This window comes from Notamacropus eugenii, chromosome 4, assembly GCF_028372415.1.
Source record: "Notamacropus eugenii isolate mMacEug1 chromosome 4, mMacEug1.pri_v2, whole genome shotgun sequence".
Lineage (NCBI taxonomy): Eukaryota > Metazoa > Chordata > Mammalia > Diprotodontia > Macropodidae > Notamacropus > Notamacropus eugenii.
In genome coordinates, this window is record NC_092875.1 from 72,491,599 (window position 1) to 72,517,993 (window position 26,395).

The following is a 26,395-nucleotide window of genomic DNA, read 5'->3' on the forward strand; positions in this document are numbered from 1 at the left end:
ATCATAGCACCTACAAAAATCATTTTTAAAAAGCAGTTTGCACACTGATCTGGAGTAGATGCTATAGAAATGTTTACTCCTTCCCCCCTATATTATGGTTGTCATCCTGGAAGTTGGGAGGTAGAGGTTCTAGTGTCTGCTTTGTCATTTTACTGTGTCACTTTGAGCAAGTCACTTCATTGTTTTGACTCTGTTTTCCCATCTGTAAAGTATGTACTCACTTACTTACTGGGCTTATTGTGAAGAAAGAGCTTTACAAACTTTTAACCTCATTATTTATCAGTATGTTGAGACATTAAGATACTTTAGTTGGAGGGTGACATTTTTCATCATATTCCCAGTTCTCTAGCATTGTACCTTGCACATTGGAGATGCTTTAAAAAATGTTAATTGAATTGAAGGGACGTGTCTGCAACTCATTTGCAGACCAAATGCCCCTCCATTCTGCCCTGAGGCTTTTCTGTGGTGAAAGGCAATTACTTTGGAAATGAGTGCCTAGAAATGGTGCATACCTGTACATAAAATTACTTTCTGTCTTACCCATTCTCCCAAAGCTTCTGTCCAAAAAGCTCTTCCAGTAAAACTGTCCGTTCTGGTTTGTATTTGTTTGTTTGTTCTTTTAGTCAACAGTATTACTGGAAGGAACGGTGATGCCCTCTAGTGACTTCAGTGGGAGAATACTTAGGGGAGGGCGACTTCACTTTGCATATGGATTGTGTTGAAGTTTTCACGCTTCTTTCATAGAGAGCAGACTTACTTTGAATAAAGAGTAATTTTCCAGTGCAACTAAACTACAGCTTACTAGATAATTAAGATTTCAAAATCACAGTAGTTGATTTTGTTTCCTTTCTTTGAAAGCTTACCCATTTTTGTCAGTTTCATTGGCTTTCAATTTTTATTTTAGTGCTAAAATATCTGGCTTATGAAAGTCTGAATTTAACAAAGTATTGAATAGTCATAAACCCTGTCCTAGTGTTTATTTACCTCTGTATACATAAGCCCTTCATTTCTCCCAGGACAGGAATTCAGTCCTTTGATGCCAACAATAATAATTTAACTCCTCACATTTCTAAAGAAATACCAAAGTATTTTTTAGATGCATTATTTCCTTTTATCTTCATGATAGTCCTGTGATATAGGCAGAGCTGATGATATCTCCAGCATTTATTAAACACCTGCTACGATCCAGCAGTGTCTGCTCTCTAGACATTTTGGGGAACTGGCATGCATATATATACAGAACAAACACAAGGTAGTTAAACAATAGGACAGTATTAGTTAGGGAAGGGGGGAATCAAGAAAAGTTTCCTGCAGAAAGTTGGACTTGAGCTAGGTCTTAAAGGAAGTCAGGGATTGAGTGAGAAGAGGAGAGCCTTAAATGTTGGAACAGCGTGAGTTTGGCTACATTGGAACTGGAAAGGAGGCCTGAAAGTTAGGCTCACAACATGGGTGTCCAGGGCTTCATTGAGTAGGGGAGGAAAATCACTTTGGCAGCTGTTCGAGGAAGGGGTGGAGTAGGAGAAACCACTTTTACTTTTGAGGAAACGTTCAGAGGTAAAATGACTTGCCTGCACACTTAAGTCAGCCATGGGAAAGTCAGGAATAAAACCCAGCCAGGCCTTCTGACTCAGTGACTCTTTCTGCCCTTCTAAAATTTGAGGCTACAATTGATGTGTGAAGTAGATTATACCTCTATTGACACTTCCATTTTCAAATCTACTGACTTGTTTATAGCTGACCATTACTATATTAGGAGATATTTTGAGTCTGACCAAAACTTCAATGTTTACTGAATAGGTCCTAGGTTAAGTAGTTTTCCAAATGCTATTAGTCCCTAGAACAGCAGCCACCAGTTAAATAAACAAACCATTAGGTAGAAAACAATTGTGAGGACTGGCAGAATCTAGTGTGCCCTGAATGGGATTATAGTGGATAATTTGTAGGAAGAATTAAGACATCCACAAAAGACCATCTGCCTCTCCACCATGGCTCATGATACTACCTCTTGCCAAAATCCAATTAAGAAGTGGCTGAAGGCTATTGATTTCAAGATAATAACTTGAGTGTAAGTATGTGCTATGAAAGCCTTATTTCTGAGGTTGCCTTAACTGTCAAAGTATACCAAAAACCACTGTTCTTTCCTATACGGCATTTCTATTTACAATAGGAAACTTTTCTATTTTTAATTCATATACAGTCATTTTAGTGTCTTGTATCTTTTTTTCTTTAAGAAAAAATGAACTAGTGTTAGTGTTTTCTGCCGTCATGCAAGCTTGACTATTTCTTACTCTCCTTTAGTCTTTTGTTAATTTTAGGAAGGCTTTTATTTTTAAGATTCAATGATGGAATCTACCTTAAGGTTACATTTTCCTTATTAACTCATGTGTTTTTGTTTATTTTTTCTTCATAGGTTTGGTACTGAGCCATTTGGAATCATGGGGTCTGAGAATCCAAGTCCACAAAACCCTAGCTGTAAGATCATGACCTTTCGCCCTACGATTGAAGAGTTTCAGGACTTTGGGAAATATGTGGCCTACATCGAATCCCAAGGCGCTCACAGAGCAGGACTTGCTAAGGTTAGTTAAAAGCCTATATAGGTACTTTTCTTCTCTTTACCAGCAGCTTACAAATACAGACTGTTTTATTTCTGTTTTCTTTTAAAGGCCATTTATTTAATAAATATCAGATTTTTACTATGTTCAAAGCACTGTGCTAGATACTGGGAGACGTATAGTTTAGAAAGACATAATTTTCAGTAGAACTTACATTCTAGGAGGGGAGACAAGATACAAGCAGGGATAACGTATATAAATGACTTAAATAAGCTAAAAACCAAATCCTTTGTGAAGTCTGAGGGGGGAGATTTTGTTACTGACTCAGGATCAGATTTCAGAATGGTTGCATTTAAAAAACCTTACCTTTTAAAGGTAGGAGTTGAACAGATGAAGAGGGAGAGAAGACTTCCTAGGCCAAGGGAATAACACATGTAGAGCTGAGGAGTTGTGGGAGAGTAACAGAGGATTTTTTGGCTGAGTAGAGGAGAAACATAGGGAGAGAAGAAAAGGAAGGCTGGTGCCTGTTTGTGATGAGCCTTAAAAGCAAAGAATTTACCTTGGCTTTCAGGTAACAGGTAACCATGGTAGGGCTCTGAGGAGCAAACTTGAGGTCCAGGCAAGTATCAGTATCTTTTGGGATAAGGGAAAGAATTGAAATCATTGTAGAGGCATTCTATTAATTGGGACTGCACCAGTTTTTCCCACAGTCTCAATACTCTTTCCCCAGTGTACTTTGTCCTGTAGTAAGTAGTATTTTGTGAACTAGAAACCATGTCCATTCTTCTGACACCTCCTTTCACACCGAAATAAAAGCATACATTTCCAAAGAATGTTAAGGATAGCATAATAGAACTCGAATTAGAAGGAGCCTCAGGAACCATCTAGTCCACTTTATAGATGAGGCAACTGAAGTGTAAGTAAGGGCATTTCCCAGGGCATACAGGTAGTTAATGTCAGAAGTGAGAGTTAAACCCAGATCCTCTACTGCAGAGTCAGTGTGTTTTTCACTGTAGTTCTTTATATCACTCCTTTTCCCTTGCCATACTTTAGCTGACTTAGTGCAAAAATCAGTGGACTGTGAATACCTTCTTTCCTACTGCACATGTTAAAACTCTTGTTACATAGTTGCCCATTCTTTCCTTCTTTAGTTCAGTTTCTGAGGAAGATATGGTCCTTCTCTTTCCCAAGGTCATGCACTGTTAATTTCCGGTGATTGCATATCAGTGGAACCCTCATTCGTAATAAGTACAGGCAAACAAAACTTAAAAATACACATGTGCAGATCTGTGCTTTGTTCTGTGTGTGTGTTCATTCTCCCACTGTTGCTAAGAGATGAGAGTGACGTTTCCTCCTCAGTCCTCATCTTCTAGCTCTTCCTGTTAGCCCGTCTACTTCTCCTTGCTTTATGTTCATCTTTGTATACACACATGCACATAAAGGAGAAGAGAGGACCTGTGTGACCTTTGGTAAGTCATTGAACCTCCCTGTGCCTCTGATCTTCTCATTAGTGAAATGAGACTAGATAACCCTAAAGGTCCCTTGTAGTTCTAAATATATTATCACAATTTATCAAATTTTATAACAAAGAGCTGGAAGTATAACATTAACGAGAGGGAAAAAGTATAGTAAAACAAATATTGGTCTTGGAGCCCTAAGATCTGGGTTCAAGTTCTGATTCTTTCACTTATTATCTTTGTGACCTGGGATGATTAATTTTGCTTGCCTGAGTCTTGTTTCCATATCTATGAAAGGAGATAATAAGTTTGCTTATCTTTAAGTTGAGATGAGAAAACACTTTGTAAACTAGCTCCACAGAAATGTGAGCTGTCACAAACCTTTATAAGTGCCTTTTATAGGACCAATTGTTGATTCCATGAAGAGGAGGGCAGGAGGAAGCACGTCTAGTCATGGAAAATAACCTGTGTGAAGGCATGGTGAAGATAGGGAGATGCAGTGTCTTATGTGAGGAACAGCCAGAAGACCAGTTTGACTGGACTCAAGAATGAGTGAAAGGGAATAATGTATATGGGAATTGTAAGGTGGACCTGGGGATATTGATCTTTAAATGCCAAACATTCAATCCTAGATGTTATAGGAAGCCACTAGAATTCATTAAATGGGAGAGTAGCGTAATCAAACCTAAACTCTAGGGAAATTAATTTTGGCAGCTGTGTGGAAGAAGGATTGGTGCGGGGAAACTTGTGACAGGAAGACCAGTTGGTAGTTATTGGAACAGTCAAGGCAGGAAGTAGTGAGACTCTAAACTAAGTGGTGACTGTGAAAGGAAAGGGGACAATATATGGAAGAGATTTTATGTTGGTAGAAATGAGATGATTTGGCAAATGATTGGGTATGTGGGGTGAATGAGCAGGCCATAATGGCACCAAGATTGTAAAGCCAAGTGACTGGAAAGATGGTGGTGCTCTGGCTTCTGGTGGGGGAGTAGGGTAGGATGAGCTCTGTTTTGTCCATATTGATTTTGAGATGTGTCTAGATCATTTAATTTGAATTGTCTAGTAGTCACTTAGTTCTGTTGGGTTAGAACTTGTGGGAGAGACTAGGACTAGCTAGAAAAAAATTGGGAGTCATCTGCATAAAGATTATGATTGTTAAACCCATAAGAGCTTATGAGTTCATTGAAAGAGATTGGAAGGCTTATGTTTGATGGTCTCTAAGTTCAAAATAAAAAGAAAATAATTATAAAAGGAAGAGAAAATGGGGTGCTGACTACCCTTTGTTCGTTTTGGAAGTATTTTTTTCTGAATTGCTTAGAAAAGGTCCCCATGAAGATACAGTCCCATCTTTCCCAGGCAGAGAGAATGGCCTTCATTATGAGGCCATGTGCTTCACTCAGGCTCAAAGACAACTTGATCCTGAGGAGTCATGGCTTCAGGTTGGAAATGCTTTCCCTGCAATTCAGATTTCAGGTTTTGAGTGGTCCTGAAATAGCAGTGTTTAACAGTAAGGAATTTCATGGCAAGAGAGGAGACAGACAGGGACAAGAGGATGGGAGGGACAGAACATGAGAAATAGAGGCCCAGAGACAAACAATAAAGGGAGGAGAGAGAGAAGACAATTGAGGGGCTGGGATAGTGTCATGGGATACATCCACATTGTATATTGAATACAGTCCAGTAAAGGAGGAAAAACCAATACAGAGCAGAGTTTCAACAGAGAGGCTTCTTGAGGGGAGGATTGATAAATGTCAAATCCTTGAGGAGGATCAAGAATATCCACCATTTAGTCAGCAGGGATTTATTAAGCATCTGTGATATGCCCAACACTAGAGATACAAGTATAAAGAACCCCAATTTGCAAAGAACTTACATTTTAATGGATAGAACAGGTACCCAGGTGTATATACAGCATACAAAAAAGTACTAAATATCCTCAGGGTCATTTGGAAGGAGGGTCAGGCATTAAGCAGCTGGAAAGGGCAGGGGGGAAAAGGGTGAGACTCAGGAAAGGCTTCATGAAGAAGATTGTGCTTGAGCTGTGTCTTAAAGGAAGAGAGTGAAGCAAAGATAAGGAGGGAAATGCATTCTAGGCATGGGAATGGTTGATATGAAGGCATGGACATGGGGGATAGAGTAATCTATGTAAGGAACAGAGAGAGGCCGATTTGGCTGGTGTCAAAAAGGGGAGTCATGTATGGCAAGGCTAGAAAGACAGGTTGGGGCTAAATTCTATAGGGCCTTAAATGATAAACAGAAGAATTTCTATTTTGTTTTAGAGATATAAGGAAACCACTGGAATTGGCTTAGAATTAGAGAAGTGACAGTAATAGAACTGCACTTAAGGAAAATTACTTGGGCAGCAGTGTGGGATGGATTAAGAGTCCTGAGATACTTGAGGCAGAGAGGCCAATTAGCATGTTGTTAACAATAAGTAAAATGTAATGAGGGACAGAACTGAGGTGGTAGCTGTATGAGTGGAGCAGTCAAATGTGAGATTTGTTAACTGATTAGGTATGTAGGATGAGAGAGGGAGAGTGCCAGGGTTATGAACCTAGGAGACTGGAAGGATGCTGGTGTACTTCACCAGAAATAGGGAAGTTTGGGAGAGGGGAGACTTCAGCGAGAAAGAGTTCAGTTTTAGACAGGTTAAATTTAAGTTGTCTATGGGACATCCAGTTTGAAATGTCCAGTGGGCAGCTGATGATGTGGGACTGAAATTTAGGTGAGACCTTGGAGCTGGATACATAGATTTGAGACTTCTCCATAGAGATAGGAATAAAACTCATGGGAGCTGATGAGGTTACCTTGAGATAGAATGGGATAGGGAGAAAAGGGGAGAACATAGGTCAGAATCTTTGGTAACATCCATTAGGTAGAAGGCATGGTTCGTATGATTAACCAGCAAAGGAGACAGACAACAGTGACTCTTCCTGTCACAAGTTTCCCCGCTCCAATCCTGCTTCCACACAGCTGCCAAAATTAATTTCCCTAGAGTTTAGATTTGATTATGGTACTCTCTCATTTAATGAATTCTAGTGGCTTCCTATAACATCTAGGATTAAATGTTTGGCATCTAAAGATCAATATCCCCAGGTCCACCTTACAATTCCCATATTGTAAGTTGAGCAGAAGCCTGAATATAAAGGGTTGGGGAATGAGGGAGAGGAGAAGAAGTGGAAACCCTGAGGTAGCTTCTTCCATGAGTTTGTATGAGAAAAAGGTACATAGAGTCATAGTTTGAGGGGATGGTAGGGTCTAATGAGGATTTTTTTAGGGCCAGGGAGGCTTGGGTGTGGGGACTGCTGGGAAGGAACCAATAGATAGGGAAATGTTGAACATCTGAGAGTGGGAGGGATGATGAAGGATACAGTCTAGTGGACAAGAGGAGGGAGTGAATTTAAGTGTACATGTAAAGGGGTTAGCCTTGGCAAGAAGGGCTCCCTCTTTGTTAGAAACTGAAGGAGATTAGGTCAGGGGATTTTGAGATGAAAATAGTGAGATGAAGGAGCCATATTGAATGGCCTCAATTTTTCCAGTAAAGTAACAGACAAGGTCTTCAGCTTACTGATGCCCAGGAGAAGGATGGGAAACTCATAAGGATTATGAAAAGGTCTGTTAGTTTGGGTAACTAATAGATATTGGGTAACTTAAAAAAAAGTAATTTCACTTAAGTGATGAGGTCAGAAGCCAGATTGTAAAGGGTTGAGAAGTGAGTTAGAGTAGAAGAGTGTAATTAGCAAGTATGCTTTTGCAAGGAGCTGTTACTGTAAGGGAAAAGTTATGACTTTTCTACTTCTGGATCTGAAGCTTAAGACCATTTAACCTCTTATTGTCTAGGCTCCTCTACCTTGTTCATGTTTTCCCAAGGATTTTGATTAACAGGAATTTGAGGAAGGTGTTTTTCTTGCTTCACTCCCACAAAACTTTGGGATCATAGGAAGCATAGGAAGTTCATATTTTTGTTTAGTGAAAGGACTTCTCAAACTTCCTCATGTGGTTTATTGTTGATAACATCATGGTATAGTATAAAGAACTCTGGATTTGGAGTCAGAGGACTTGGGTTTTAGTTCCAAATCTGACATTGGCTGTTCCTGGGTGATCATGAACAAATCACTTCCATTCTTAGGGGTCTCATTTTCTTCACCTGCAAAATAAGTGGATTGGAGTAGATGATTGCTAATGCCAAGTACCTAGATCTATGAAAAATTTATAGAATTTTATTCAGAATGCTGTGTTCAATCCTGTTTTAGTTATCAGTTTTTCTCTTTCAAGAACATGGAACGTACACAAGGGAGACTCTGAACTTAAAGAAAAAGCAATATAGAATAGTGTCAAGAGCATGGGGTTTGAAGTCAAAGCACCTGGGCTTAAATCTGGTCTGACATTTACTACTTGTGTGACTGTGGGCAAGTCATTTGCCTCCCTCAGGTATAGTTTCTTCATCTGAAAAATGAGAGAATTGGACTAGATGACCTGATCCTAAACTCTTTCCTGAAGAAGATACTATGTCTTCTGATCAGGGCATTTTCTCTGCCTGTCCCACATGTGTGGGTTGCTCTTTCTCTTCATCTGTTTCCTGGCTTCCCTGACTTCCTTCAAGACCCAATTAATATCCTATTTTTTTTTTTTTTTTACAGGAAACCTTTCCCAACTCCCCTGTTAATTACTTCCTATTTATTCTTCTGTTGAACCCTTTTCAGGGCTGCTTATTCACTTTTGATGTCCATCTTTTATCCAAATCTCACCTGTGACTCCAAGAAACTGTAGCTTGTGTTGAACAGCCATACCATGGTAAAATTGTCTCAGCAAGCCAGGCTAAAACCAATTGAAGGTAATTGACAGGTCCATGAGTGAGTTAGGAGGATGTCTACCCCAAGCATGTGCAGAATTCCCCCAGTGGAATGGGCAGATGAGAAAAATTTGTTCCAGTGGCCATGAAAGTGCCTGAAGCAAGGTCTTTTGAACGCTTAGAACTTGATCAGACTTCAAAAACACCAAAGTCATTCTCCATATCCTGGGCCATCACCAGTTTTTTGTCCTACCAGTAGACTCTGGAAGAGAGAGTGAGGCTGATGACTTTGCACAACTTTGGTGCAACTCTCACTCAATTAAATCCAATTCGTGCATATGTCAGGACACCATCTTCAAAACGAAGGACAAAGAGCAAATTTATTCTGTATGTAACTTGTTTGTATGTAATTATTTGTGTATTATCTCTCCCATTAGACTGTGAACTCCTTGAGAATAGTGAGTGTCTTTTGCCTCTTTTTGTATCCCTAGCACTTAGCATAATGCATAATGAATCATAGGCACTTAGTAAATGTTTATTAATTAATTTTCAGATGTGAAGAAAGTGACTTGCTCTTCTGTTTAGAGTATTATTTCTACACCTTTCATCTATTAGAGTATTATTATTCTGTTTAGAGTATTATTTCTACACCTTTCATCTGGATTTGTTTTGACTTTTCCTTTGCCTCTTTCAGGTGATCCCACCAAAGGAGTGGAAACCTAGGAAAACTTATGATGACATTGATGACATGGTGATTCCGGCTCCCATTCAGCAGGTGGTGACAGGACAGTCTGGTTTATTTACCCAGTATAACATACAGAAGAAACCCATGACAGTAGGAGATTATCGGCGCTTGGCCAACAGTGAAAAGTATGTTAACCAGCCCAGAGATTTATTAGGAGGATTTCCCTTTTCATTGGGTAGCAAGAAAACAGTGTTCAGGTGTTACTGCTCTATAGCTAAATGAGATTGGGTGGGGGATTGACTAGTTTTGTCGTCATTAACTGAACATGAATCCCCAAACTTTAGGGTTGGATGGGATGAGTTCAAATCCTACTTCTGATGCTTACTTGCTCTGTGACTTTGGGAAAGTTACTTAATCCACCTGGGCCTCATTATATCAATGTTACTGTTTTCCTCCTTATCATCATGGAGTGACAATGTGTCAATATTCTTGTTCCCAAGAGACAGTGTGTTGTGCCCTTAACAGTTGGGTAATTTATGTTAATAATTTTTTGCTATTTGTTTTTATGACTCAGCATTCTCTAGAAACATCCAGAGGCTGAGTGACAGTTTGTCAGAATGCTGTGAAACAGAATCTTCATGACATGGGAAGTTGCATTAGATGATCTCTCAGATCTTTTTCAACTCTCAGATTTTGTGGTGATAGTTTTCTTCCCTTTCTATTAGAGTACTTTTGGCAAGCCTGACTCAATAGTACTTCTTCCAAAAATTTATGATTTCATCAGTACCAGCTTTTCTTAGTTGATGTTGTTTATTGATGAGGGGGATTGGGTGAGAAAGGAAGAGAGTTGTGGGGACTTCATTATCTTCCTAGTTTTCTGTTTATCCAGGCTGGTTTTTGGCAAAAAAAAAAAAAAGCCCATTTTCTAACAGAATTTGTGCTCTTTGGCATAGTTTTTGAGAAAAGAGAGAACATTTCCAACATGATGAGGCACTTACAGGACTTGGTGGTTATGGCTAAATCATAGGAAAAGAGGAGACATTTGAATTCATATTTTGTGTTTCTTTTCTCTGAACAAGGCTCAGAATGTATCATTCATGACAGGATTGAATAAAATTATTCTACATTCAGATATTTAAAGGTATATCATGTAGAAAGATGTAGTATAGCTACAAAGGGCAGAGGTTAAGCTGAACTTTCTAACAACTAGAGCCATCCAGCAAAGTTAACTTAGAATGGATTTCTTTAAAAAATAACGAGCTCTTGCCAGTGATGCTGGGCAAGGGATTCTGGTACTGATTGGGAGCTTTGCATAGGTCATAGGACCATGGGATTTAGCACTGGAAGAGGCTCTTTGAAGTCATCTTGTCTGATCCATCACTGTACAGATGAGCAAACAAAGTCCCTAAGAGACCAAGTGACTTGTCAGGGTCACACGGGTGCTAAATAACAGAGTCAGAGTATGACACCTAACGCAAATCCCAGTGTTTTTGCTTCTATACCACAAGGTCCCAGTGGCATATCCTTCCCAAGACTATTGGCACAGTCTGGTCTAGCCCACCTGTCTACTAGCAAACACGAGAATCCTCTAATAAGACATGATGATAGCTTTGTCAGGGCGAATTGAGGCCTTTTGGAGCAATGATTTACAAATTTGGTGTATGGATTCCTTAAGGGTTACTTTCAGCAGCATATGTGGGAATGAAGTCACAGATGGATGGTATTGAAGACAGAGACAGCTTGGAGGCTTGACGACTCTGTTGTTGGTTCTGTTTCATTAGGTATTGTACTCCTCGACACCAAGACTTTGAAGATCTGGAGCGTAAATACTGGAAGAACCTGACTTTCGTATCACCGATTTATGGAGCTGATATCAGTGGTTCTTTATATGATGCAGTAAGTGTGTTATATAAATCATTCTCAGTGTCTGAGCCACAGAACTGATATACTTTGTTTTAAGATAGGTTCCTAACTGGTAGCTGGTATAGGTCCCTCCTGTCCCTCTTTCCCCAACTTGAGAGAGAAGGCTGATTTCTATGGTCTCTCCATTGCCTTCCCTCACTTAAATAATAAAAAAATTCCCCAACTAACAAGCATTTATTTTGCACCTTCCCTCAGTTGCTTCTCTGTTAGTAGGTGGCCACTGTGCCTCCTTGTATCCTCTGGAATTATGTTTGGTCAGTGAACATTAATTAAACTTCTCTACTATGTGCTGGGCACTCTGTTAAGTGCTGGGGATAGCATATGAAAAGACACATTCTGCCCTCAAGGTGCTTACAACCTAATGTAGGAGCCAGCAGACCAAGGGAAGATGAAGAGATTAGAAGGGAGAGGTACCATCTGGCAGGGAGGACAGTATGGCCAAATGGGAAGTAGCCTTGTTGCTGTCCTTCAGTGGGGGGGTCTGGTAGAGTTCTCCATCTCGGTTCATCCTCTCCATTCCCGGGGAAGAGAGTAGTGATGAAGTACATTCCTAGCGCTGATGTGATCCTGCAGAAAGAAGAAGTTATAAGGCATGAGGAGCTCCAGAGAAGTGCAGTGCAAAAATGGGGGAAAAGTGCAACAAGTATCTGTGAAATGCATACTATGTGGAGAAGGTTCTGCTGCTTCCAGGAGACAGATTTAACTTAATATAAGACACAGTTCCTGCTCTCAGTAAGCTTATGGTTTAATTAGGAGAAGGGGCTAAGAGACCAACACAGAACTATAATATAAAACTTTACACATTGAGTTCACTAAGAAGGTATTAACAGTGCTGAGGGAGACTTAAAAGATTTCTTTAAGGAGGTAATATTTTAGTTGCATGTTAAAGGTGGAAATTTAGTAGATAAAAAGAAAGAAAGCATCTCAGGCACAGAACACGGATCAAAGGCATGGGGGAGGAAAGAGCACAGGATTGTTGAGGGTGACTAAATTATTGAATGATGAGGGCAGGTGATACGAAGTAAGGCTGGAATGTTTGAGTATTGCAGGTTGTGGTATCCCTTAAATGCTAGGTAGGATTCTTTAACTGTATTCTGAAGGTAGGAGCAAGTCATTGGAGATTTTTAAGTGGAGTGGTGATATAACTAGATTTATCCTTTCAGTGACAGTGATGGATTGCAGAAGAGGGGAGGTAGAACTGGCTGCTCCAGTATTGTAGGCATGTGATTGTGAAGTCTTGTAAGAGCATGACTGCTGTAAGAATAGAGAGGAAACAATTTTCCATGCCCTTTATGGTTTGCACCCGTATACCTAATGTAACTGACTTCAAAAACACACTGAAAATTTGAAGGAGCTAAGGCATCGGGGATCTGTGCTTCTGAGTCAGACTTCTCTTTTTAAAAAATTATTATTTATCTTTAACATTCATTTAAAAATTTTTCTCTTATTCTCTTTTCTAACCCTTCTCATACCCATTGAGAAGGCAAGTAATATGATATCAATTATACATGTGAAATAATGCAAAGCATATTTCCATATTAGCCATGTTGTAAATAAAAAAAATAAAGTGAAGAAAAGCATGTTTCAATCTGCACTCAAGATTTCATCAGTTCTCTAAAGGTAGAGAGCATTTTTTTCATCATGAGTTCTTTGGTGTTATCTTGGATCATTGTCTTGATCAGAATAGCTAAGTCACAGCTGATCACTGTTACCATGTACTATGTTCTTCTGGTTTTCCTCACTTCACTTTGCATTAATCTATGTAAGTTTTTCTGAAACCATTCCCTTCATCATTTCTTGTAGCACAGTAGTATTCCATCATAATCACACAGGGTTTCATAACCTTTTAGTATCAGTGCCCTTGTTTTTTTAAAAGTATTTTGATAGTTGTATTTCAGGATATCCTGTGTATTTTATTTTATATATTTAATAAACATAATGGGGGAGGGAGTGGGGTGGCCCAGGTTTTGCTAGCCTTCTAGAGGGCACCATGACACAAAGAAGGTGATGAACTTCTGCTTTAAAAGATAGGTAGGAAGTTATTCCAGGCATGGGGAGAGCATGAGCAAAGGGATAAAAGTATGGGAGATTCAGGGGATGTTTGGGGGACAGATTGTCCCTTTTGGAGCATGGAACAACAGAGCACAGGAAGTAGAGTAACAGGAGATAAGGTTGGAAAGAGGTGAGGAAGGGGCCTGTGGAATGTTTTGATTAGTAGGCAGAAGACCTTGAACTTGCCTCTGCAGATAACAGTGAACCACTAAAATTTTTTGAGCCAAGACATTCTGCGAGATTTATGTGGAAGATGGTGTTGGCAGAGGTATCAAAGGGAAATTGTGAAGAGTCAGTCAGTGGTTGACTTGTAAGGTTATTGCTGTTGTCAGGCTGGGAAGTCATCAGCATCTGTACTAGGCTGGCGGTAACAACTCAGTGACCTCTGAAGGCCCTTCTAGCTCTGTAGCTCTAATACTGCAATTCTCCAAAAGAGAATAGTGCGGAGGAGAGGGAGGTGAGAAACATGGTGGAGAGAGAATATGCAAGTCATGGTGTTTAACTGCTGAGGTAAAGAGTGAGAAAGAGGAGAGGTTCCAAGGTAACGTCAGTGTTTCATCTGCATGGGAGTTGCTCTGAGTCTAGGGGTACATCCCTTGTGATAGACATTACTTTTCTTGAGGAAAACTCTTTGAAGTGAAACTTAGGAGGTAGAATATATATATTTTGAATATATATATTATATATATATTTTGAGTTCCAAATTTTCTCCCCCTCCCTCCCCCTTACCCCTCCCCAAGAGAGGGGCATGCCATCTAATACAGGCTCTACATTAGCCCCCTTCATGCACTTTGTTTCATCTAAACTGGCTGTCTTGTTTTCTCTCACATACGTTTCATCTCATTACTTTGACTCTGTACTGGAGTCTAGTACCTCTGCTTCACAGGAGCCCTCCTTTCCTTTAAAACACAGCATAAACACCGCCTTCTTTATGAAGCCTCTCCTGATCCCTCCTGCTCCTAGTGCTTTAGCTTCTCTAAACTGCCTTGTATTTAATGATTTTGCATGTATTTGTATTAACTTTTTGCTGTATCTATAGGCATGTACTATCGTACAAGTACAGATGTACTCCCCCATTTTAAGCAGAGACTGCTTCATTCTTTGGACTTATTCCCAATGTCTGTCACAGTGCCTTGCACATAGAAAGCACTTCATAAATGTTTGTTGAATTATTGACATTTCTAGATGTCTTTTACAGTCAGTCAAGATTAGCATGTCCAAAACAGAACTCCCTCCTTCCTCCAAACCTCCCCATGTCTGTGGAATGTATCATCTTTGCTAGTAACCACGTTTGCACCCTCAGAGTCATCCTTGGAACTTAACAGTTCTACTTCCATGACATTTCTGTCTATCTCCTCTCCACTCGTGATTAGCAATCGCCCTTGTAGACCCTCATCACCTTCTGCCTAGAATGCAGGGGTGGGGAACGACCTCAAGAATCCCCTTAATCAGAGGATCTGTTCTTGTTTGACTGTCAGTCAGAAGGCCGCACCCAGGGACCTAGAAGGCTCCATGTGGCCTCAAGGTTGCGGGTTCCCCACCCTTGGCCTAGGGTGTTACAGTAATTTCCCAACTGACTTCCCTGAACCTCATCCATTCTTTTTTCTTTTTTTCACGTTTTTATTTAAAGTTTTGAGTTCCACATTTCGTCCCTCCCTTTCCCTTCCCTGTGATGGTGAGCAGTTAGGTACAGGTGATATACATGTGCAGTCAGGCCAAACATTTCCATATTAGTCATTTTGTACAAGAGGGCTCGAATAAAAGAAAAAAAGTGAAAGGCAGCATGTGTCAGTCGGTATTCAGACAACGTCAGTTCTTTCTCTGGAGGCATCTCGTTTTATCATTCATCTTTTGGGGTTGTCTTGGATCATGGTAGTGCTGAGAATAGCGAAGTCATTCTCAGTTCTTTATCAAACAGTACTGATGTTACTATGTCCAATGTTCTCCTGGTTCCTATTCACTTCCCTCTGCATCAGCTCATGTATGTCTCTCCAGGTTTTTCTGAAATCATCCTGCTTATCATTTTACATAGCACAGTATTTCATCACAATCATATGCCTTAACTTATTCAGCCATTCCCCAATTGATGGACATCCCTTCAATTTCCAGTTCTTAGCCACTGCAAAAAGAGTTGCTATAAATATTTTTGTGTAAATAGGTCCTTTTCCTGTTTTTGAATACCTTTGGGATATAGACCTAGTAGTGATATTGCTGGATCAAAAGGTATGCATAGTTTTATAGCCCTTTGGGCATAGTTCCAAATTGCTCTCCAGAATGGTTAGATCAGTTCACAACTTCACCAAAATGCATTAATCTATTCTTGATAGAGTTGCTAAAGTAATCCTTCTAAGGCACAGTGCTCTAAAAGCTTCAGTGGATTCCATATTTGTTGCCATTGTTCAGTTGTTTTTCAGTCATACCTGACTCTTCCTGAACCCATTTGAGGTTTTCTTGTCAAAGATACTGCAGTGGTTTGCTGTTTCCTTCTCCAGCTCATTTTTTAGATGAGGAAACGGAGGCAAACAGGGTTAAGTGACTTGCCCAGGGTCACACAGGTAGTAAGTGTTTGAGGTCAGATTTGAATTTAGGAAGATAAGTCTTCTTGACTTCAGGCCAGATACTCTATCCACAATGCCACCTAACTGCCCCAGTTCCTTGTTGTTTCTAGGAGACACTCCTCAGCATGGCCTACACTACATAAAGCTGAACACTTCCAAGGCTTCCTTCACTCTGTTCTCTTTCTCACATGCACAACCCTGTGTTTTTACCAGATTAACCCACTTCACTGTTCTTTGAGCTGAGGATCTCATCTCCTTCCCATTTTTACAAGCATTCCCCTTATTTGGAATTCATTCTCTCCTCACCTGCCTTCTGGAATCCTTGGCTCCTTTTAAGGTCTGTCTCATTTCAGTTGCCAAGTGTTACATGGAGGTTATGTGATGATAGACGGCTGTGCTTGGTGTCAAGGCAAGCCAGCAAGGATTTAGGAAGCACTTCCTATGCACAAGCAATGGGCTGTACTAAGCTGGGGAATATAGCTATAGACAAGAAATAATGGCATCCCCTGCTCTTAGGGACCTTAAATTTTAGTGGAAGAAGAGAGTACATCTAGGGAAGGGAAAAAAGAGTTTGAGGGAGAGCATGGGAGAAAGTATCCAGAAGACTTACAGGGCAACCCTGAGAAGGGATGAAAGTGTGACTGGCATCTAGGGAAGGGGCTGCAGGAGCCTCCTGTACCTCCAGGGAGGTGGAGAAGGCTTCAAGAGTCAAGAAGGGACCCCGGCTTGGAGGCATCAAGATTTCAGTCTTGCTTCTGGCAATAACTTCATGAAACTGGGCAAATCACTAAACTACCATAGTCAGTTACCAAGATTTATCCACTAAGTCATGGGGTTTCCTGTGGAGGGAGCTACCAGAATTACAAGTTCTAAATGTTATGTGCCCTTGTGTGCCCTCCCCATTAGAGTAAAAGTTCCATACTGAAAGATTTTGTTGCACATTTTTGTCTTTTATCCCTAGGCCTCGCACATTGCTATGCTTGTAATAGGTGCTTAAAAAATGTTTATTGGATATTGACCCTATCTGGTGGAATCTTGGTGGAAATGATCTACAAATGATGAAGCATATTAATTGAACATGACTGCCTGTGATAAAGAGGCTGGCTGAGATGTATTTGGGCATGTAATTGATAGACTCCTGCGTCAGACTGACGACTTCCTTCAGTTGTCTTTTCTATAATTTAGGATGTTATCAGTGTACACCGAGCACTGTCTAACCCTTAAGTCAGATGCAGCCCACCTCACATCTGAGGGAATGAACAGCAGACATTACAAGGGGAGAATCAACAGGATTTCTTAACTGAGTACAAGAAAAAGTCAAAAGGAATGATGTTGATGGTCTGCCCTTTCTTTAGGACGTAGAGGAGTGGAATATTGGGAATCTGAACACCCTTTTGGATATGGTGGAACATGAGTGTGGAATTATCATAGAAGGCGTGAACACTCCCTACCTGTACTTTGGGATGTGGAAAACCACCTTTGCTTGGCACACAGAAGACATGGATCTCTACAGTATCAATTACCTGCACTTTGGGGAGCCCAAATCTTGGTGAGTGAATCAGATCTTGCATTGGTCCAGACCCAACCTCAGGAGGAACTCTGCCATTGGTAAATAAGTTAAGAGTAAAGTTGAGTTATGTGGTCATGTGTAAAGTAATGATTACCAGCCAGGGTGGGGGAGGAGTGCTAAGAATGTAATCCCTTGAATAGAGGAAAGAGGAGATGGGAAATGACTACTTGCCCTGCTCCCCTCCTTGATATGTTTCCCCAGGGCTTTCTCTTGCAGGGACTTGGATTAGGTAAGGCTTTGCAGATTTCTGATGGATGGAACCGTGTGTGTGTGTGTGTGTGTGTGTGTGTGTGTGTGTGTGTGTGTGTGTGTGTGTGTGTGTGTGTGTGTGTGTGTGTGTGTCTGTGTGAGTGTGTCTGTGTGTGTGTGTCTGTGTGTGTGTGTGTGTGTGTGTGTGTGTCTGTGTCTGTGTGAGTGTGTCTGTGTGTGTGTGTCTGTGTCTGTGTGTGTGTGTGTGTGTGTGTGTGTGTGTGTGTGTGTCTCTGTGTCTCTGTCTCTGTGTCTCTGTCTCTGTGTGTGTGTGTGTCTCCGTGTGTGTGTGTTATAGTAATACCTTCTTTATCCAGCAATATCAAGAAATCAGGTGCTTTTTAGAAGAGAGCTAAAGGAAAGTTACCTCTTATCCACCTTTTTTAATTTCTGATTTGTCAGTACAAATCTTTATAAGAGGAGTTACATATTTCCCTGTCATTAAATAAAATATACTGAGTATAATTCATTATGAAATTAAGTTATTATACTGTGTTATATAACAGTGCTGTCCTCAGTGACTATTGAGAGTATGTATTCACTACTATATAACCTTGTATGTCTAAACTTTTCCTGCCCTCACCTCTTTTTTTCCCCTCACCTCATTTCCTTGATTTCCCTTTTTCTGACAAGTTTTTGCCACTGTGTTAAAAGCTGATGTTTTAACCTTGTTGGTCCATAAGCTAATTTTATCCACAGTTCTAGGATGATATGCTGTTGATGATGACCTGAGGGTGGCTTTATGTTTTAAAAGCTATTTTCTCCTTCTTGGTGTGTGTGGGGCATTGTCCATGAATTCTGAGAAGCCTCTAGTCTAAACTTTGTCAGCTTTTCCATTTTGAGGAGCATCTAGCTCCATTTGCAGTTCAGATGTGCAGATATACTCCCTTATGTTTCTCACTAGGCTTTATTTATTATTTTGTCTTCTGATTCATGGCTTTTAGTTTTGTTGCCTTTCTACAGCCAGCTTTCGAGGTTTTTATTGCTGTTACTACTTAGAGGGAAAAGGAAGTAAAAAGTTTCAGATTTTAATTTTTGCCATAAAAACATTATGTTTGTGGGAACATAAGGTTTGGAAATCAAAAGGATCTTAGAGATATTTTGTCCAGTCCCTTCATTTTATAGATGCAAAATATGAGGCCCATAGAGTTTATGTGACTTTTAAGTTAATTCAGCTAGCAAGTGGCAAAGTGTGGACTTGAACCCACATCCATTGGCCAGTGTGTTCTGTAGGAATGTTGTGCTCATAAGACAAACATAGCCAGGCAGATGACTTGATTATAGACTTGTGAAAAATCTACAACTAGATAAATGACTTGTTAGGTCATTATTGGCCATCTCACTCTATCAGAGACATTTATGGGCAGCGGAAAGCGCATCAAATGGTGGTACTTACAGTCCCAGCTCTGCCACCTTCATGATCCTGAGCAAGTCCCTTTCCTTCTCCCAGTTTTAGGATTCCCGAGCCTATTTTGTATTACCTACTTACAAGGCAGTCGAGAGAGTCAATTTAGATAATGTGTTTTGAAGCATTTTGTCACTCTGTAAATTGCTGTGGAACTCTCAGCCATTTGTTACTACCCCCTCCAGTCAGCATTTTTTAAAGAAAAATTTATAGGGACTTTTATAGGGACTGTATCAGAAATAGAAGTAGTTACTATTGCTTCAGGACTTGTTCCTCTTTGGGAAGGGTGTGTGTGTGTATTTGTGTATCTGTATATTAACATTTATTAGGGGGGTGGGGACAAAGGGGGAAGGAAAATGAGAATGAATGTAAATCTAGGACAGGTGTTTTTTACAGCTTAGTAATATTGTTGCATGAAAATAATATCTTAAATGTCACTGTAAGAATGTTGGATCGGTAACCTATTGCCAGTAGGTGTTATTGTATATTTTGACAAATATAGATTTCCTAGCAATGAAGATCTCAAGAAATTTTGTCACATTGTATTATTTCATTCAGTATGTGTTAAGTGCCTATTGTGTGCATCGGATTATCAGCTTTGCTCTAGAGGGAGACAGAAAGTTCTTATCAGATAGGATTATTATCTTCGGGAATGATTCACAAACATGGTAAGTTCATAAGAAGTAAAAACTAAGTACTATGGTGGTAGATGTGAGTAGTTATTATTGGCCTAAGTGGCATTTTGATTCAGGTGGGAAGTCATTATGGACTTTTTAAGCACTTATTTTGTGCTGGGCACTGGGTTAGGAATACAAACCTGAAAAGAAGACAGAAGAGCTTAAATTCTCAATAAATGACATAAAAGGAATCTGAAAAGCTAGGTGGAGATTCAGGGGTTTGGTCGGGAGAGTCAGAATTGGAGGAGGCCAGGGAGAGATGAAAAAGACTTGGGTGGGGCTGCCCTGGGAATTTTCCTGACACTCAGAAGAGGAGACACTGGAGCAGAGGGAACTTTTAGGGTGAGAAAACTTTAAAAGTTGAGAAGGAAAAATGTCCCAGGCATAAGTGTTCCAGAGGTGGAAGAGCTCATGTTGGAGAACGGGCTTCAGTTTATCTGGCAAATAGTGTGTGTAGAAGAGGGAGAAAGAGGAGAGAAGATTAAAAAGGGGGAAAAGGAAGGGAATATACATTTATTAAATACCAGCTATATACCAGGCATTGTACAAAGCACTTTACAGATATTATCTTATTTGATCCTCACAACAACCCTGGGGAAGTGTCATTATTATCCCCATTTTACCATTTAAGGTAACAGAGGCAGACATAGATTAAATTCTTAAAACCCATATGGGGTTATGAGTGGATGACTTGCTAGGGTCATACTGCTAGGTAGTTTGAAAAGGCTTCCTAATTTGAGGCCCATTGCTCCATTCTCTGCGCCACAGTAGATACTGCTATTACAGTAATGAGTACCCATCCTAGCCACAGCTTCAGACTCTGAAGACCTTGAGTGTCAGACAAAGCTCTCTTTAATCTGGCATCAGTCTGGAGAGAAATGGGATGGTAGGGCAGGCAGATGTCTATGAAAAGTCCTTGGCCTTTCAGCTCCTAGGCTGCAAACAACATAGGTGGAGATGCTTATAGGACCTGCCCCAGCATTACATAACTTCTCATGCAGGAAAACACTGTCCTGGAATAAGAACACACACATATTTAGAGAATATACCTATGGATCCAGCCATGCCTACAAATCTCACAGAAGTGCATATTATTCCACAACCAAGCAGCATGGTTGGTTTTTCAGGCTAGCCTCCAAATGAGCTATCTTTTCTTTCTCCTACCTCTGTGCTTTCATTGTCTTCCCTTTACTCCCCTTCCTTTGTTTAATCTTCCTTCCTTTTCATTTCCCTTCCGTCTGTTTCCCTTCCTCTGTGTTCCCAGTTCTGTGACCTTTCCAGGCATTCATTTTCTCCTTGCTGGTTTTTCTCAAGAGTGCTGCTGCCTTCTGTAAGAGATACATGTAGCAGATGTTGTCAGTTGTCAGGGTCCCCACAACCTCTTACCCAGACATGCCAAAGATGTTAGAGAAGAGTTCAGATGATGTCAGATTTTGTGAAATAGTCTGTGTCATTTATTGACCTTAAGTTGTTGGCAGGTGGATTAATGCACAAGAGGCATAAAACGTAAGGAGGGAATTGTTCTCTTTGGTTCTCTTGATCTCTGTCTTAAGATAATTGTCTCTTCAGCAACCTTATAGGTGTCATTTTAGGAATATTACCATCCTAGAAGTTTCTGTACTCCCTACTTTCAGGCAGGTATAGGCAGCTTGGGAAGGATACGGGGGCTGATGTCCTCATTAGGATTGTTGACACCATGCACTGCTTTCCTTCTCTTAAACTCAATTGACCTGCCTCCTTGATTGTACAACAGCAGCATCCTGGGTAGGGGAGTTTGATGGCCAGTTTAGAGTGATTGAGTTTGATCATTAGTCTCAAAATGTAACATCTGTACATAGGAATTCCACCTTATCAGCTGGTAGATAGACAAGTAAAATTAGTCCTTGTTCTTTATACATTGAAGAAGTTTTATGCCTTCCTGTTTTCCTGCTATAAAATGAACAGAATCATATTTATACAACACTTCAAAGTAATTAGCAGAAACGTGCCATGAAGTTAATTTGATATCATTGATTTTGTAGATCCTCGTGGAAAAGAATCCTAAAGGCAGTGGTAGCATGGCAGCAGAAGACAGATCCTGGTGTTGGTCCTACATCAGCCTGATGTGTGACGTGGGGCCTTGGTTTCCCCTAGAAATTTAAAGAGATTTAGACTAAATAGTGCATGGTGCTACATGTTCCCCACAACACTCCAATGAAGACAAATATTGTTTTAAATAAATATACAATATATAATCATTATATATTATATATGACATATAATAAAAATATAAATAAATCCTCTTTACACATGGGAGGGACTCAAGACCTGGAGAGGGAAATGAGGAGCATGGCATGCATACATTCACATAAGGAGCAGAGATGAAATTCTTCAGATTCCTCAGAGGAGTCCTCTCCCTAGCATTTCTGACAGTGGCAGCCCATTTTCCTTGTGGACAACTTTCAGGAGTTGTTTTTCCTTACATCAAGTTGAAACTTGCTACCCTTGCTCCTAATTTTTTCCTCTGGGAACTAGAAGAGCAAGTTTCATCCCCTTTCTTCTTGAGAGTTGTTTAAATATGTGAGGCACTGTAGCATGTCCCCTCCACCCAAAGCCCTCTTTTCTAGGCTAAGTATCCCTGGCTTTTTAAACAGAACCTCACATGGCGGGGGGCGGAGCCAAGATGGCGGTGTAGAAAGACGCACATACACATAGCTCCGAACCCACAACCCATAGAACGGCTACAGGGGAGTAACTCACGGCGAATTCTGCACCCAGAGGCCACGGAATATTGGAGCGAGGGAGATTTCTGTTCCGGAGGGACCTGCAAACCTCTCGCGGGGGGTCCTTCGCGCTGCGGACTGGGCGCCGGGACTGGGAGCTGAGTGCTGCCCTGCCGCGGGCTTCGGGGACGGGATCTCCAGCGGCCACACGGGTCCCTCCACCCACAGAGGGACCTGCAAACCTCTCACAAAAGGTCCGTCACGCTGCAGACGCGGAGCCCAGCCCAGCCCAGACCTGCTGCGGCCACGGCACCAAGAGAAACAGACCCGAGCAGGCTTCAGGGACGGGATCTCCAGCGGCCGCACAAGTCCCTCCGCCCATAGGTGACGGGGCTCGGTGAGAGAGTCTCTTTGGCGGGTCGAGAGGGGAGTGGGGTGCCACCATGATTCGGCCCCCCCCCCCCCCAGGTGAAGGTCTGTGCATAAACCCCCTGAGGGAACTGAGCCTGAGAGGTGGCCCTGCCCTGACCTGACCACCTGAACATAATCTCATACTGAATAGCAGCCCTGCCCCCGCCAAAAGCCCTAAGGCTGGAAGCAGCATTTGAATCTCAGTCCCCAAACGCTGGCTGGGAGGATCAGGAGGCAAGGTGGGTATGAGGAGAATATTCAGAGGTCAAGTCACTGGCTGGGAAAATGCCCAGAAAAGGGAAAAGAAATAAGACTATTGAAGGCTACTTTCTTGGAGAACAGGCATTTCCTCCCTTCCTTTGTGATGAGGAAGAACAATGCTCACCATCAGGCAAAGACACAGAAATCAAGGCTTCTGTGTCCCAGCCCACCCAATGGGCTCAGGCCGTGGAAGAGCTGAAAAAGAATTTTGAAAATCAAGTTGGAGAGGTGGAGGAAAAACTGGGAAGAGAAATGAGAGAGATGAAAGAAAAGCATGAAAAGCAGATCAGCTCCCTGCTAAAGGAGACCCCAAAAAATGTTGAAGAAATTAACACCTTGAAAACTAGCCTAACTCAATTGGCAAAAGAGGCTCAAAAAGCCAATGAGGAGAAGAATGCTTTCAAAAGCAGAATTAGCCAAATGGAAAAGGAGATTCAAAAGCTCACTGAAGAAAATAGTACTTTCAAAACTAGAATGGCACAGATGGAGGCTAAGGACTTTGTGAGAAAGCATGATATCACAGAACAAAGAGAGAAGAATGGAAAAATGGAAGATAATGTGAAATATCTCATTGGAAAAATAACTGACCTGGAAAATAGATTCAGGAGAGACAATTTAAAAATTTTGGGACTACCTGAAAGCCATGATCCAAAGAAGAGCCTAGACATCATCTTTCATGAAATTATCAAGGAAAACTGCCCTGAGATTCTAGAACCAGAGGGCAAAATAAATATTCAAGGAATCCACAGAACACCACCTGAAAGAGATCCAAAAAGAGAAACTCCTAGGAACATTGTGGCCAAATTCCAGAGTTCCCAGGTCAAGGAGAAAATATTGCAAGCAGCTAGAAAGAAACAATTCAAGTATTGTGGAAATATAATCAGGATAACACAAGATCTAGCAGCCTCTACATTAAGGGATCGAAGGGCATGGAATAGGATATTCCAGAAGTCAAAGGAACTAGGACTAAAACCAAGAATCACCTACCCAGCCAAACTGAGTATAATACTTCAGGGGAAAAATTGGTCTTTCAATGAAATAGAGGATTTTCAAGTATTCTTGATGAAAAGACCAGAGCTGAAAAGAAAATTTGACTTTCAAACACAAGAATGAAGAGAACCAGGAAAAGGTGAACAGCAAAGAGAAGTCATAAGGGACTTACTAAAGCTGAACTGTTTACATTCCTACATGGAAAGACAATATTTGTAACTCTTGAAACATTTCAGTATCTGGGTACTGGGTGGGATTACACACACACACATGCACACACGCACACATACATAGAGACAGAGTGCACAGAGTGAATTGAAGAGGATGGGATCATATCTAAAAAAAAAAAATGAAATCAAGCAGTGAGAGAGAAATATGTTGGGAGGAGAAAGGGAGAAATTGAATGGGGCAAATTATCTCTCATAAAAGAGGTAAGCAAAAGACTCATTAGTGGAGGGATAAAGAGGGGAGGTGAGAGAAAAACATGAAGTCTACTCTCATCACATTCCACTAAAGGAAAGAATAAAAACCTATCTCACAATACAGGAAAGTGGGGGACAAGCAGGGTGGGGGGGATGATAGAAGGGAGGGCATGGGGAGGAGAATGCAATTTGAGGTCGACACTCATGGGGAGGGATAGGATCAAAAGAGAATAGAAGTAATGGGGGACAGGATAGGATGGAGGGAAATATAGTTAGTCCTATACAACACAACTATTATGGAAGTCATTTGCAAAACTACACAGATTTGGCCTATATTGAATTGCTTGCCTTCCAAAGGGAAGGGGTGGAGAGGGAGGGAGGTAAAGAAGTTGGAACTCAAAGTGTTAGGATCAACTGTAATGTTCTTACCACTAGGAAATAAGAAATACAGGTAAAGGGCTATAGAAAGCTATCTGGCCCTACAGGACAAAAGAGAAGATGGAGACAAGGGCAGAGAGGGATGATAGAAGAGAGAGCAGATTGGTCACAGGGGCAATTAGAATGCTTGGTGTTTGGGGGGGGGAGGGGATAAAAGGGGAGAAAATTTGTAACCCAAAATTTTGTGAAAATGAATGTTAAAAGTTAAATAAATAAATTTAATTATTAAAAAAAAGAGAACCTCACATGGCATGATCTTGAGGTTCGTCATAATACCGGTTGCCCTGTTTTGGAAGATTTGCAGCTTTATTTCTAAAAATGTTTCTATCAGAACTGAATATTGTACTTCAAATGTGATCTCACCTCAGGTACATTTCAGTGAGTCTCTCTCTGTTGCTTGACAGGATGTCTCAGTGCAGCTTTAATTCTCATTATCTCTTTTGGCTGCCACATCACACAGTTGACTCATTTAGTTTCTTGTAGTCCAATAAAACCCTGAGGTCTTTTTCAGAACTGCTGACTGGCCATGTTGTCTCTTCCTTCCTTCCCATACTGTACTTGTGATATTTTTTTTTTTTAAAATACTTTACATTTATTCCTGTTATCTTTTATCCTTGATTGAACCCAACGTTTAGGCTCCTGAATCTATCATGCAACATTCACTGCAAGGTTTGTGGCATTTTTAAGTTTCATAAGTATCATCTGTGCCTTTTGACCAAGTTATTAATAAAAGTATTAAATAAGCAGAGCCAGACAACCTTGAAGTGCTCCATTAGAAATGACCTTTCACATTGATCCATTAACTCCACTTTGGATCTGGTCCCCTCTTATAATCCATATAGTTCTATCTTGTTAACAATCAGCAAGACTTTCTAATGCCCTGCTCAAACTTAAATCATATTATTGCATTTATTCCAGGGTACTTGATAACCTAAAATGCTGCCATTCCCTTGAATGGTCTCTTCTAGCTTCAGCACGCACCCTGAGATTGTTTATTAGTTGAACATGTAAAGTTTTTCAATGAGAAACTTTTTTTTTAATAACAGAATATACTAAATGAATGGGCCTGCTTGATTCTTGGTGCAAATGGGGCCTCGTTCCCACTAGGTGGCGCCATGGCCCCACCACAAAGCTACTGGGGCCTGTTCTGTATGCAGAAGTGTGCAGCCTCCACTCCAGGGAAGTACTGAAACATCCAATTTGGATATAATCACACCCTGCACAGGGTTTGTCTCTTGCCCTTTGCTCCAT

General features: G+C 40.8%; 1 protein-coding gene across 5 annotated transcripts in view; it reads left to right on the top strand.

Moving 5' to 3' along the window:
• The window catches only part of KDM4B (lysine demethylase 4B), a 255,670-nt gene that overhangs the window by 42,975 nt on the left and 186,300 nt on the right, over window positions 1-26,395 (top strand). For 4 of the 5 annotated variants that reach the window (XM_072601869.1, XM_072601870.1, XM_072601868.1 and 1 more), the window contains exons 2-5: window positions 2,411-2,576; window positions 9,496-9,671; window positions 11,268-11,382; window positions 17,375-17,568. In XM_072601869.1, coding sequence (XP_072457970.1) covers window positions 2,436-2,576; window positions 9,496-9,671; window positions 11,268-11,382; window positions 17,375-17,568 — 626 coding nt within the window. In that variant the 5' untranslated portion in view covers window positions 2,411-2,435. Of the gene's footprint in view, window positions 1-2,410; window positions 2,577-9,495; window positions 9,672-11,267; window positions 11,383-17,374; window positions 17,569-21,941; window positions 22,158-26,395 lie in introns of those variants that run through there. The other variant, XM_072601873.1, reaches the window with a different exon arrangement.